We start from the raw sequence: 15,753 nt of genomic DNA on the forward strand, positions 1-15,753 counted from the left end.
CCTGCACGAGCCCATTCTTGCTCTTCTACAAATCACTTCAATATACTTGAGCCTTCGCATAGAAACGAATTTTAGAAGTCATATACATGTGCATGAAAGTTATTTCATTTTATTTTTTACTTCAACGCGAAACGCGGAACGCTCTATAGATGCATGCTCCTCACATGGCGTCCCACATGGCTGTTGAAGGCTCAATGACTGGCGAGTACTACAGATGGTCACCGCAAGAAAACTTACAGGATGGTAGCCGATGTAACGATAAAACGAATTCTTCTTTTTTATTCTCCTTCTCTCTATCGTCGTCTCTTCACGACAAACATATCCTCGTAACACGTTTTCTCGTCGCTCTTTATGTGCCCGAAAAAAAAAAGAAAGAAGAAAAGGTAACCGCGTGACCGGCACTGTACTATCCAGCGCCTCCTCCGCCTACCGCCACGCACGCTTTCTTAGGGTCTTTTCATCAGCGCGCTTTATACCGAACGGCTCGCAATAAACCTCGCAATAAAGTTTCCGCGGATGCGCGCGAAGGACGGCACCGTCTCTTCTCCCCGTCCGCGTCCCTGTCCTTTCCGTTTTGCTCCTAGAGAAGCTGTCTGTCGTGGTAAGGGGGGGGGGGGGGGCGCAATGTTCGCTAGCTCTTCCTCTCATGACTGCGCGCACGGCCGCCTGAAAGCCCACGCATGGCACGGAGCAACGGATCGGGTCAGTGCCGCTTATTGCGAGCGTTGGCGGCGGGGTCGAGTCAGAGGATTGGTCCGAGTGGCGTTAGGCCGGCCACACTGTTGGCTGTGCTGGCCGTGCGGCAGCGTGCTATTACTTTCGCGGGAGCCGCGCAGCCTCTCCAGGTCTCTGCATGGACGGTACACAACGAACTGGACCGGGGGTGCACGCTCACGTATATTGGTCTGTCTCTCTGAATGCGACGTATATAAGTGAGCGCGCGTCTGCGTCTGTTATGAGCGTCGCGGCTGCCACGTATGGAGAGAATCTGGGGTGAAAGGTAGTATATCGTTTCTCGTCTCGGTTGCAGTGGGGCCAGAAGAATATGAGCTTGAACCCCCCTCCCGCACCGCCACTATCAGCAAAGTACTCTACAGAAATTTCGTATAGCGATTTGTCCTGGATCTCTCGCGTTTATGGACTCGCGTCCATTGTACAGCCGCAAGATTGGTGGGGGTCTCTTTATGGAAGTCGCGAGGGAATTCTGACAATCATAACTCGCTATTGTCATGCGGCTACGCGCGTCCTCGACAGCGCGGTGCTGTCCTTCAAGGACCTTCTGCACTAAGAAGGTATAAATGTTCTTCGCTTTGAAATTACACATTTGGCTGCTGTGTATATTCCCTCCTTATAGCTTTGACGTTGTGTTGCCGGCACTTTGAGTAGTTATCGTACACTGGCCAAAACGTGGCGATCCTAAATCGCATTCCTTCTTCTAAGCAAAGGTCTATTATATAGTAAACTAATCCTTTGCAAACAATCTTGGGCTATATTTGAAACGATAATGATTAAATTTTGGCGATGCAAGAAACACACTCAATGCTGCACTATACATTAAGCGCCGCAGCGTACCATTCAAGATCCAAGGCAAGCAAAGTTGAAGCGACTATATTAACTTGCATTTCACATCGTGGAAACATTTGCTAGAGCAACGCGACATCCGGACTAAGATACTGAGTCACATATTGAACCGCCTTGCTGCGTGCACATAGGACCAATAACTGGCATTTGTCAAGCGAAATGGAATTGGTCCTTTTCTGGCTGCACAAGGGAAAAAGGTTCCTGTCAGAAATTTTGCGTACAGTCTTGAGTCCCCGCTGACACGTTCATTAATCCCTCAAACGCTTGCAGCCGTAATTGTAACGCTTGCAAGTGTATTGTGGCAGCTACAATCATTGTTGATGCGTTTTTAAGCGATATTCACAAATTTTGTATTCTTCTCCTTAAAACCAAAAGCGGGTCGAAAGAACCGGCACATTTGTGCTGTGTAGTTTCTCAGTCTTTGTTTACGGTACCTAATAAGACGTTGTTTCACTTTGCTAAGGAAATCAGGGAGGTTGATCTCGATGGTTATGAATAGATATCGATGAAATTCATATCGCAGGTTTAAGAAACTATCGGGCGCGTTTCTACAAACCCGACTCATGTCATCAGTATCCACCCACAAATATATATCCTTGGCTCGCGAGTGAACCGTACGCGTACACGTTAGCACTCGGATCGGCCAGTCGTGAGCAATGGATGACAATAAAGGGATATAATCAAACTAAAGGAACCTCTAAATCATACCGGTTAATGTACAATAACTAGGACTAGGTACACTAAACCATCCGGTCAGTACAAAGAAACGTCATCTGTGAAGGCATGCGGAATATGTGCACAGCCTCCAGAAACGGTGTCATGGAGGGATTCATAACACCCACTGCCAACGTTCAGCCCGTCGTAAAAAAAGAGCAACCATCGTCGACAAAGGAAGAAAAACAGGTAATCGAGCGCTAGCACGATGAGATCTAAGTAAGGCAGACATTCATAGGAAGGGAGACCTGAAGATATCAATAGTGTATGGCGGAACAAGGGCACATCATCAGAAGCATCAGAAAAGGTGTTGTCGAGCAAACACCGATAAGACATTCTCTGGAAATTTGCTATTCCAGCTGACGCTGTCGGTGTAAAGCTACCGTTAAACACATGCGAGTAATATAAAATACGTGTGGTTCCAGCGCTTCCTTCGGCCCTGAGCTCATTTTCTGCAAAAGCAACATTCTCCCCAAGTGATGACGGCAACCATGCTTTTACTTGACTGCTTTCTCCTCATATATTTGCGCTCAACCTCTTCAGGGTATTTGACAAGAAGACAGCGGTTTCAGAATTGTTGGTTGGGTTGGGGGGGGGGGGGGGGGGAGGAAGGGCCGCGTGCTGTGTGGTCGGAAAATAATTTTTTAAGGCGCCAATGTTGAAAGTAACAATGACAACTGCAACCTCGCTAATAATAGAAAAGATTGCGTTGTTGGAATAAATATAAGCTCACGACTTATATTCTCGCTGATGTACCCAATTTTTATTCCTTTGTACGCTATCATTGTGAAGTGGTCAGTGTAATAGGTTCCCAGAAGTTGGGTGCAACTTTGATGTTTTCTTTTTCCATGCATCAGGAGGACCGCGTCTAAGCATCTACCTGTTTGAAATGTAGGAAGCCTGACACTCGAAATTGCATTTGTATATTAGTTTTCTTACACCACTTTTTCAAATTCACTGTTTCTGTAAATCAATGTTTAAGCTGCCCGTGTTGAAGGCTCCTTGCTCTCCCGGCTCGATGAGCCGTTTTGAAGGTCTCGTCTAGGGATGAATCGACCCTAAGGCCAAAACTGCTACAACTGATGTCGTGAGCGAAATGGCGCTCATGACACGCATTTTCCTCAGACGAACGCATTTTTCCTGTGCATGTTCAGTGCCGATTTATTCGACGCTTGGTGACTGTGGATGTTGTGAGCAACTATTTAAGAAAAAAACTACGCGGCTTTTTCTTGATTTTAGCGCAACTCAATAAGTGGAGGAAGAAATGCCCAACATGAAGAAATTGCAGACAATGAAGCGCTTATATATATGTGTACCTTCCGATTGTTTATTGCGTGTCACGTGTAAATTGCTTTTATACGTCGTGAACACAGCGAAACTCACACACACACACACACGCACACACACACACACACACACACACAAACAAAGATTACGTGATAGGTGCCTACAGCCGACCCAAAAATGCCACATCATTTTACGTTAAAGACACATTCGAGCAAAATCACACGCTCCTCTGCAAATAATGGTATGGCTTCTGCTTCTACAGTTGATTGTGCATTTCGTTATAAGCTGATTCTGGCCATGCTCCGGACTTGTGCATGCAAGAGCGCTATATATCGTGTATTGTCAGTCATAGCCCAAACCATTTCAACCTGAGAATACGAAAGCAAGAACCATAGAAAAATTTAGAGAGTTGTGTGCATTTAAGATATATTTCAGATACGCATACAAAGGTTTACTTGGGCTAAAAAAAATGATCTGAAATGTAGAGAATAAATGCAAGCACTCGTGTTAATAGGTTGAGCACTTTCGTGATGACTGCATGTGCTAATTTGAGATGTAAGAACGTTAGGAAGACACTGGCGTAAATGGGACCGAGTCGTCCACATTCTGTGCATGAGCGCTTCGAAGGATTCTGTGAACTAACAACAGTGCTATGTGCTTAAAAAGTCCAGGCCAACATCGCTCGCTTCTGTTAGCCGTCGACCCGTGTAACGCATAGCAATTTATCGATGAAGACGACGGTCCATAGGGCAAGGCAATCGGAATTCGGAGGGTGGGAACGCTTCATACGGGTGGCGTGAATGGCGTCAGCCTTACAAGAGCTGGAACCAGTCGATGTGACGCGGAATATGACGTAAGTGGCGTCACTGAGGCGTGCCACAACGACGACGGTGCGGACAGAGCGGGCCAGAAATCCGCGCCATATCTCCCTTGATGTGTGTGGGACATGATGATGCCGCTTACCGTAGCTAGCCCAATTGAGCGTTGTTGTGATGCAAAGCTACAGCTTGGCATGCATCTCGCCTTCTGCACTCCGCGATACAGCGTGTCTCGGAAAACGGAAACAGCGTCCAGAGCACTTACGGGGTCGGTGTGGGTAAGGAAAAAGGCTGAAACCGGTGGTCCCAGTGTGTCAGTCGGCGCGCATTCGGGGCTGTGTGTGACCTGGATTAATATATACGTGTTCTAATTAGGTTTCTTAAAAATATATTTTGCTTTTATATGTTCGACCAACTTAAAAGCATGCCTCGACGCATTCCGATTCGATCAGGCTTTATTTCCTCTCCCCTTATATCTCTCTCTTTAGAAATAGAGAGATATAAAAGCTTCAATGAAATGCTAGCTAATGTTATGTTAGCAGTGAGCGCTGTTTCCCAAATAATTGCTCTGTCTTTATATCTATGAATTTTTTCACTATTCACTGTTGAACATTTGAATTGCGGTAATTTAGCTGCAACTCATTGGTAAGTGATTTGTGTGTTGTGTTCTGCGTTTTATATACATTATTTGCCCTCTAACGTTTATGTGCTGCTTCCTTCCTCCACTGCCTCTTGAACAGCCATTTACTGCGTCAATAAATAAAAACATAACTTGGCCACTGGCGTGTCTACAAAAATATCCAGGGAGTATAGCAATATGAGCATTCTTTTTTCATTATCTGTTTTACAGCTTCTTGAAGCTGCAGCCCACTTGTCGAAAGTGCGGACACTATTATACGGGGTGCATTTTAAGACCATATATACAACTTTTATAAGTCGCCTGTGGCAGACAGCGTAATAATAGTCGTTGAGCTGCAGTATACCCTAAGCGGCAGACATTAGTGCGACCATAAATCGAAATGCATATTCGAGTAATTAACAAATCTTACCTAAATATTTCTTACTTAATTGCTTCACGGCACATATTGCAATGTACAAGTAGCAATAGGTACGTTTGCAAAGCATATCCACTTGGAGCGAAAACCGATGACAGCACCCGTTTCGTGATATATATGCACCATCAAACTTTCGGTAAGCATGCACTGCTGTTCCACTTACTTTTTATTCAAAGCGTCGTTTTAGGCATACAAGCACAAAAGCAACTGGGACACCGATAAAGTTAGTCGCCAATTTCGGGAATTTGTACCTCGAAACTGGTGTCAGCCTGAAAATTCGATCAAAGTTGACAGTTCGGTCTTGCGAACTCCCCGGCTTTAATTTGTAGGTTGCAATATGTGTCGTACAATAAAGAACTGAAAAGTTAATTGGCGAAGTTCAACAAAATTAGTCACATTAGTGAAATTAGTGAAATTCACGCACGGTTAGGAATTACTATGGCACGGAATTACTACTCGAATATTCAACAAAGAGACAGCGTACAAGAGGGTACACAATATATTAGAATAGAATAGAATTTATTGATAGAAAAGACAGAGAGGTCGACCTGAGCTAGTGGGCTCTATTCTGCTACTCTGCGCTGGGAAGAGGGAAGGGGAGTGAAAGTACTGGGATGGATGATGATGATAAAAGAAGTGGTGAGTGCTTATGTATATGAGACAGTTGCCTTCTAGGGCCGCTCGTCCAGCTTGGTGTCCTGCATAAACTTCAACAACACTTTCGTTGCACGCGTTGAAATTGCAGTGTCAGGCCAATTGGCCGAGGATAGCTTCCTCCGGCAGTGGTTGCCTGCCAACGCTGGCTAGGAAACATTCTAATGATCTTCGCTCCAGAGTATATGCTGGGCAATCGCACAGTATGTGTTCCAGTGTTTCAGGCATCTGGCAGTGTTCACAAAGGGTACACAAAGATAGTGTATATAGGTACTTGAAATGCTTCAGTGTGTCCTCTTGCGTGCGGTATGCTTCTCTGGATTCGTTCAGTGATTCATCGTACCCTAGTCATGAATTAATTAGCCAACCGGCATCTCAGCCGCGCCTCTGAACTACGTGGACGAGTAAAATGCCTTGCTTTCCGTTGTGGAAGCGGTACTCGCAATGCACATCAGGTGAAACTTGGGGTTTGATTTTACCGCCTCTTCTTAGCTCGAAATTATTTCCTGGTGCCATGACGGTAACCAGCGCCGGGATACTGAAACGACTGAATTCCAATGTCATTTTTTGTTGGGCTTTGTCAGTAGTCAGAGCGGCGTTCCGCGCGCCTGTGCCGTGAAGGTGATCAGCCGTGCGTGAGTGGCGGATGCCAAGAGTGGCACATATAATCCAGCGGAAGGAATTGCTACAATGTACCAGCCTTGAATTTTCTTTTTACATCAGTCGACGCTGCCAAATAATTTGTACACTCACCAAAAGAGAGGCAAGTTATAGCTTGTCAGTGTTTCGTGACTGAGGTCGAACGTGAAGAAGACGAGACGATAGGACTGTGTGCGTCTAAGCTCCCGTTCATCGGCATGATCTTCACGCTGTGCCTGTATAGTAGGCTCGTGAAAATAAAAGAAACAAAACAAAATATATAAAGTGAGGTTCAAGTAGAGCGTGAGGAATTTCCCTACAAGTCAACACAAGGTGCGTGATGTTTACCAGGTCGAAAAGCGCCATTGTTGCACATATTTTCACATCTCATAACGGCTCGTTATGCATGCACTTTGGGCAGCTGCTTATGCATACACGTGCTCTCAATGTTCTGATCTTCATGACTGCATAGTCACGTTTTATTCTGGTCTGATAGCTATACATCGAATATGAATTACGAACTTGTGCGTGCTCATTAGGGTCACGTGCCTCGTTTTTGATTCGCTTATCTGAAGAACCATACGAATTTCTCTGACTGGTCCTTGCCACCAGAAGTAAGCGCACTTCGACGAAGAACGTTCAAAAATGCCCTCCGTCTATAGATTGAGTATTGAAAAGCAAAAGACAGAATGTCATCGCATATACGTATGCCAAGTTATGGCCCGTGTCTCACACTTTGGGGATACATCGCATTCAGTATGCAACTAATTTGCTCTGTAATCTCTGCTATTAGCGGTAATAAGCGTTCGAAGCTTATTTCTTCAGCTGCTCTCCCTAACAATCTTCCTAACTGTGAAGTGCTTGGAATCACCTCGTCGATGCGCGTACGTCGCTTAAGCGAACAAGAAAATGATACACGCTGAGTATAGCGCCATACACAGCGCCGCCAGGAAATCTCAGCTGCAGTGTGGTCCGTGATAGCAGACGTCGATAAGAAGGAATCCTCCTAATGCACGCCTGTGCGGCCGGCAGACCGTTCGATTCTTTCACCCGTCCTTCACCAACCAAATAAGCGACGAGACTGCGCGAGTCGCCAAGCAACCGGCGGAAGGATCTTATTTATAGGGGCCTCAACAAGGTCCCAAACTTGCCTCTGAGTCACGCGCAGGGCTTCTACGTCAGGAGGCCGCAGCAACAAATGACTTCACCAATGTGAATGTCAGCCATGAGCGCTGCTGAGTCGGGCAGTAGTTTTCGGCCTACATGTGATACGAACTATGTGCGATTTCGTCATTTTACTTCACCACCTCTGTCAATGATCCTCTGAGAGCTACCATGGATTCGCAATTCGTGCTCGCCCAGATCTACATACCACTTTGTTACGCCAACAAGCAAGATATCCTAAACGCATCTGTCGGAGACCACCTCTATTCAGTGTACTGAAAGCTCGTTTTGTGCGGGCAGGGGTATTGTCGTTGATCGTTACCTCCAATCTAATATGCCCCCTGAGTGACAACGTCACAAAGTGGAGGTATGGGTGGCTAACTGTGGGCGATATTAAAGAGAGCACGAGGTACGGTTCTGGTTTCGGTTAATACGTTTTCACGGACAACGTGGCTGTCTCGCTAAGTGGCAGTCGCGTAAACAACTTTTCCGCGTGATTGGAGCCATCGTCATACTCGCCTTTGAAAGGTAATCTCGAAAACCAAGAGCGTGAGTCCTTCGCAGAGGCAGCGAAATCATTCTAGAAGTCGAAGCGAATAGTTCACTCGTTCAGCCTCTGACAAATAAAATCCAAGGATGCAAGTGCGTTACATGCATCGTATATATATATATATTGCACAGCCGTGCTGACGTTTCACTGAGAAACGGTGAAGGAATTGTGAGCCTCGCATTCAGTCTAGTACTAATTAGTACTAATCTCTCATCCTGAGTTATCCGAACAAACAATGGCTTAGCCATGCGCAGTGTTTGTATGTTGTACAAATTCGTACGAGACTTCATAAATGTGTCTAAGAAGACACCAAGAGGCAATCCTGCATTTGGATGAGCGACGCCTCGTATGTCAAAACCTTCCACGGCTACTTCCTACAGATACGCAGTTATAGTCGGGAGCATTGCCCCATCGGATGTGATTGAACAGATAGCGTTCGCGAGCAGTTATCTCTACCGCATAGGGCGAACAACCGATCCCTTTCTCCTAAGAGCTTGAATAGCCTAAGAGAAAAGTGAAGGCCCAAGTTCAATCCTTTTAAAGCTGCAGTGCCAGTACATATGTGTATACAATATCAGATATAAAATATCTTTCCGTACTCGGGCCGTTGCGGGGCTTAGAAAAAGTTCTTGTATTAAGCTGAATTCGATTTTTGCTGTTTTAGAATAGAATGTAATCTATCTTTACCGATACAAATTTAACTAAGCCAGAACGGGCGTCGCCAAAATTCCCGACAATACTGAGAGACGGTGTGGGAACTTGAATGCCGCGTCGCAATATATTCAATTTCTTTTCTTTCTTATACTTTCTTTTCTTTCCTTATCTATTTTTAGCATTTGCGTTCTTTTTTTCGGGCTTACCATACGTCTTCCTATGGTGAGCGTATCGTTTTTGAATAGCAAGATAGCGATTTACCAATACAATTCTAATTATCTTTCTCTCCATTGCCACTTCTGGAATGTTGAACTATTTCAACCCTATTGATGTGCTTCGGCATATCTTTCCATTTCTGCCGTTGCCTTATTTTTTTTTCTTTCTTCAACACGATGCCTCGAGAGACGTTTTTTTAAAGCCCGAAAGCAACGTCAGGTAGACATGTTTGCGCATGAAGCATGTGCGTCACAACGTGTACACGTGATTTCTGCAACACACCGAACCGACTAGTACGAAACTTGTGAGCGCTCAAGTTATGCACGCATATATCGGCAGAATATATAACAGCAGCGACTGCAGATCCCGACGTCGGCTTGGAATCACAATCACGTCCTCGGCGGTGTATAACTGACATTCGCCATTGGAGCGAACGTCACCGCGCTTGCATTTTCACCAGGATCAACCACTTGGCGTGACGAATGCTACGATTAAAAAAATAAATAAAACAGTGCCAGTATATACAGTGAGTTATGACAGAAAATTATTTTTCGCGAGAACGCGCTGTCAGCAACTTCGCGATTTTGGATGTAATACTAGTGATCGGGACCGGCATGTAGCAAAACGGCTGGTGTACGATCGACAAGCGTTGCGAATTTGGCCCCCGACTTAGAACATATGCAGGCTATACGCCGTTACCTCGAGCTATAGCCTTTAATCGCGAAAGCAAGAAGAGCAGGCTTCGACGAATCCTTCTGCTCGGAACTCAATGCGACAACAGCATTCTCTTATTGTGAAAATCACCACATGATTTCGTTTGTTGGTTGCACTTAAAATATTTTAGCTCAACCGCTACGCATACAAACAGCTGAACAGCCAGCAGTTATAGGGATGTTGTGGAAGTCGGGTTTCGTCCAATGTACCAAAATAAAAGAAAATATTTGCGAAAAATGAAATGTTTGAAGTATTTGTAAAGGTATATCAAAGAAAGAAAACTGTTGTTTAGGGAAATCATGCTGCAAATTCTCCCGTATGGTGCGCGGAAATACATTTGTGGGAGATACATTACGTGGGAATGAACTATGCACATGAGAATACAATATGTGTTAACACCCATAATTCTGATACATTATAATAATCTGTATGATGTGCTTTTCACCCACGACGAGTCGTTTCGATTGCCCCGGTTGGGAATTATGTGCCTCCAAGGAAATGACATTTAGAATGACTGTCACGAGCGTAAGAGTGCCGTGCCATTATCGAGAAAGAAGGAAAAAAAAAATCCAATGCATTTCCTGCGCTCAAATGAAGGACACTTGTCCTCCGTATATCGGGGAAGCTACATTGCAAAAAAAAAAAAAAAAAAAAAAATCTTTGTGTTGCTCTTATTGTGAAGTGGTTGGCAGTGACGCCTTTGATCTTTCGACACTGCTGTCCGCGAACCGACTGATCTCCATGGGTATGCGTCATAACATGGGTATGTGTCATAATTCTGCATATGAGTTACGCTTGAGGCTGATCATCCATCTCCATTGCCATGTGCACCTCTTCGTGCAACCAGGCTGATTTCACTATCACGACAATGAGTTATACTCACCAATACGCTGCCATATTTCTAAGGACAACTGCCACGCAGTGTGCTCAAAGTCATCCTCGTCCTCGAACTGTTGTGGCCTCCGAAATACATGTGCCGGCTGCGACTGTCTCAGACTTCATGGGAACCGCGAAACATTGCCGAAATGCGGAGAATATAGTTCTTTCGCGCGAGTCCTCTGCATGTATAGCGCATCCGATTACCAAGCGCCCATCTTTGCAATGACGCGAGTTCGATTCCCAGTCTGTGTGTTGTGAGCATCGAAGAACCAGACCGACTTCCCGTCTGCTTGCGTGAGTTCGAAACCCAGCAGCGGTGGTGGTATACGTCAATGTTTTATTTTAAGCGTTTATTCTGCTATACCCTACACCGCGTTTTGCCTGCATTTGTACGTAACATCTGACGCAGTGCAATAGCGTGGAGGTGTTCCATCGCTGCTGTGTTATCGCTGATTGGGTCCGTCCGCTTCAGTGACACCCATTAGCCTAATGCGTACGTATTTGCAGGTATACTGGGTCGGGATAAGAATCGAGCCGAAGACACAGCTATACGAGTTCTCGGCCCACTCATCGTTCGCGTAACGGGATGGATGAAGGCTGACAGAGGAAACCCATTACAGAGCTATATATTGACTGCTTTCGCCGTAAAAATAAAGCTTTCGTCTGAATAATATACATGCACACACCGCACGTATGAATTGCTCCGTTTTTCCACGCTGTGCGGCTCCGAGAAACGGACCGGTTTCGTGATGCGACTGCAATCTCTGGTGCGACTTACTTGGCACAGAACGCACCGGACGGGAGACGAAGAGGACAAACCGACGCGCTATCTGGCTGTAAGGAATTGAACATGAGCGTCTGTCCGCGCCCTTTATCTTTGGTCTTGCGCGTTCCACACTAAATTTACCAGCATCGGTATAGATAAGCGGCTATGGCGTTGCGCATGCTGAGCCCGAGGTCCCGGGTTCGATGCCGCTATGGGGGCGGAATGCAAGAATGCTCGTGTACTTATAGGTTTAGACATCCGTTAAGGAAACCCGTGGAGGCACGTGGTCAAAATTAATCCGTAGTCCCTAACTAAATCGTGCCTCAAAATCAGGTCGTGGATATGGGACGTGAAACACGTAGACATTATTTTAATTTCCGCACTGAGTCACAACATGCAAGCTTATACCAGTCAGCCCCGCTTTGAATTCTGATTCACAAACGAAGGCTATATGCCAATTCGTTCATAATGTACGTCGCAGCACATGAGAACTTCAAACGAACAATCGAAACTTGTGACGTTTACTATACAGGCACAAGCAAACTTAGATTCTAAAGGAGAAAACATGGATGACGCAAGAAAATAATACAAGGTAACGAAACTACACATTCCAAGAAAATGATACGCTAAGCACGCTAATCTTAAAAGATTAGTTATTGGTTTTTCCGATTTTGTAATCTCGTTCATTACCAATTTGAAAGATTAAATCGTAAGTGACTAAAAGTTCAATACTTTGCTATTAAAGCCACAAAAAGTACATGTTGCAGATCCACTGGCAGCCTCAGTAGCATTACACTGGAACACTGAGTAATGCGCTCAATTCTATTGAAGAACATTCTGTTTACTTCGCCTCCCATTGTGAAAAAGGCATCCGCGCACATTTATGAAAAGTATATTCGTCTTGCCTATGGTTACTGCACTACTTCTTTCTAATTATCACTTTAACTCAACGGAACCCAAATTTCCTTCTCATTGTAATAAATGCCAGTGAACGGGCAGAGGCTCAAGTTAATCGAATCCTTCCCTCAGTGCAACAGCGACCAGAGAACCGAGCAATTATTACGAACTCGTTTCAACTTTATTACGCACCTTGTACAACATGTATATGAACAACGAACAAAGCGTTAAGATATATGTAATCGTATATCAAAGCTCCTGGCCTGCTAGCATGTCGTTCTGAAGATCCATCTTGCAGGCTTTACAATCCGATAACCCTGTCGAGTATGCTCAGTGCCTACACCCATATATATATATATATATATATATATATATACATGCCATTCTGCCAGGGCGCTCACCTTGTAGTCGAGGCAGGCGGCCTGGGCGGCCGTGATGCCGGACGCGGCTCCAGCCCCGGGACACGAAGCGGCGGCGGCGGCCGCCCGCTGGTGGTAGGGAAAGTAGGGCGAGTAAGGCTGGTACATGACCTCGGTGCAGCTCATCCTGGCTGCCGCCGCCGCCGTCGCATCAGACTCCCACCAACCCACGCTGCCGCTGGGACCCGTGGGGTACGACGACAGCGACGACGGGAGGCTGCAGCGACGTCGCGGTCAGCCTCCCTCGCTGTCCTACGGGCGCGGAGCACGGTCGTCGGCGAAGTGCGCGACACGACGCCGCCCTTATCGGCACTTCGACGCGCGAAGTACGTCGATTTTCCTACGTTCGAGCCTGCTGATGCCTAGGAGATGTTCGGTTCGTCTTCTTATCAGCCTCGGATGCTCGTCAGACAGGTCCCGACGAAGCGCTTCAAAGGTTGTCCTGCAAGTGTCCTGGGGCTCTGTTTACTCAAGACCGAGCTTCGAGTTTTTGGCGAGAAAAACACCGGGTTTGCGCTGACTACAGTTGGTTTTGCTTCATCTGCTACGAGGGCAAGAGAAGCCACGATTGCTTTGCATGCCGCGCCGTCACTGGTAACACTGGAGGCAACACCACCAAGGTCGAAGGTCAACTTCCATCCAGCTCCTGCACTGCACTAGACAGGAGACCAGAGAGGCGTAAGTGCTTTCATAAAACCCGCGAAAACGCGAGGCTTCTCAGATGACACAAGACCAAGTGAGAGCGAGCACTCGGCGGCTGTCCAGAGCACGACACACCAATCACACAATCACAAATCCATGTTCAGGTCTCGTTCGGACCACAAACTTGCACCGTCCACGCTACGACCAAACGACCGAACAGCGTGCTCCCTTTGCTACAAGCGACCTCTCGCCATTTGCACGCCGCCGGCAGCCGGCCAGGTTTTGTCGTCTGCTCCGAGCCTGTTCGACGGGTTCGCGAGCGAAACGCCTCCGCCGCGGGACGGAGCGATTCGGTGAGAGATCGGGAGGAAAGGGCGGAGCGAGCGGAGGCGGGGACTGGCTAATCTGCGCTGACGTCAAGGTTTAGGCTATCCAATAGGACGCCGCTGCTCGCGGGAGAGGGAAAGGGGGCTGGAGAACAAACAGGATCCCGGAGGCGGAAGATGCTGGGGCGTTCATCTTCTCCATTGCCCCCGTGGACAGAGCGCCGGGTACCCGTCGCTTGAGGGCGGTGCGCGCGGTAAGGCAGGGACGCGCACGCACTCAGGAGAAACACGCTTTACAGTGCGCGTGGATGCAGAGAAAAAGAGCAGTACTGCTCAGGGCGACGAGAATGTCTCCGAGTCATGGCATTCAAACAACGGTCATCGTGGGGCCACCTCTCGCTTTTTATTCAAAATGAAAAGGTAAAAGTTAACTCTGTATGAGGAGCACTGGCGTCTGAAGCGTATAATTACAAAACTATACCAGCTATCTGAACTGCGACTGCTTCTCAAGGATGCTATCAAAAAAAGTAAAGAATATTATCAAAGTGTACGCTTAGAAGAGTTTCTTGTTGCATCACCGGCAAAATTTTGGCGTCACTTGTCCCCAAAGAAGCAATCAGTTTCGAACCTTCTGATAAATGGCACTGCCGTAACGGATCGAAAAGACGTAGCGGATGCCTTAAACTTTTACTTCTATTCAGTGTTCACCAAGGATGATGATGTAATTCCACAATTCAATGCTTTTGACGAGATTCCTGCAATAAATAATCTATCCATTAGTTAAGACGGTGTACTGACCCTTCTGCTCAATCTAGATTTCAGGAACTCGCCGGGAATTGATGGCATTCCTGCTTCCTTTCTCTTCCGTTACGCTGATTGGTGCGCAAAGTACCTATGTTTGATATTTGATAAATCATTGTCGTGTGAAGAACTTCCGAACGATTGGAAACATGCTAAAATCACACCGATACCGAAAACCGGCCACCGTTCCCTTGTCTCTTCCTACAGGCAAATTTCCGTATTATGTACATGTGCGAAGACACTCGAGCACATTATCTTCGCACATATTTCCACTTTTGCAGAGGAAAACTGCATTATTGATAGCCGACAGCATTCCACGGTAACGCGACTATTAGAAATTGTCGATGACCTGGCATCAGCATCAGATAGGGGTAACCAAATAGACATGATATTCCTGTATTTCGAGAAAGCTTTTGATACAGCGTGCCACCAAAAACTGCTTCTGAAACTTAAACCTATTCTGAAAAACGATACATTGCTCGCATGGCTAGCGACATACTTATCATTCAGGCATCAAACAGTCTATCTTGATGGAATCAGCTCAGACTCTGTCCCTGTAGAGTCCGGTGTTCCTCTGGGCTCCGTCCTGGCACCATTGCTTTATCTGGTCTTTATAAATGATATTGCTGCCAATATATCAATTAAAACACGCCTGTTTGCCGATGATCTTACACTTTACGACGAGATTTTGAGCCACGACGATTAGGATTAATTAAGTATGTCTCTACGTAAAATTCAGGCCTGGTGCTCAACTTGGTAAATGAGCATCAATTATAAAAAAAACAGTTGCGGTGACTGTGACACGGAAAGTTAATCATATGAAGTTTTGCTACACAATCAATAACAACACCTTATCTCAGGTTACAAAATACAAATACTTAGTAGTCATAATTACATCAGATCTGAAATCGGATGACCACATAACGTACACTTTAAGTAAGGCAATGAAGCAACTTGGATATTTAAGAAGAACCTTT

General features: G+C 46.0%; 1 protein-coding gene across 4 annotated transcripts in view; it reads right to left on the reverse strand.

The window, feature by feature from the left end:
* The window catches only part of vg (transcription factor vestigial), a 78,182-nt gene extending 64,221 nt beyond the window's left edge, over positions 1-13,961 (reverse strand). For all 4 annotated transcript variants that reach the window (XM_050172186.2, XM_050172185.2, XM_050172184.2 and 1 more), the window contains exon 1: positions 12,990-13,961. In XM_050172186.2, the coding sequence (XP_050028143.1) occupies positions 12,990-13,133 (144 nt within the window). In that variant the 5' untranslated portion in view covers positions 13,134-13,961. The remainder of the gene's footprint in view (positions 1-12,989) is intronic.
* Between the last annotated feature and the right edge of the window lie 1,792 nt (positions 13,962-15,753).

The sequence above is a fragment of the Dermacentor andersoni genome, chromosome 6, assembly GCF_023375885.2.
Source record: "Dermacentor andersoni chromosome 6, qqDerAnde1_hic_scaffold, whole genome shotgun sequence".
NCBI lineage: Eukaryota > Metazoa > Arthropoda > Arachnida > Ixodida > Ixodidae > Dermacentor > Dermacentor andersoni.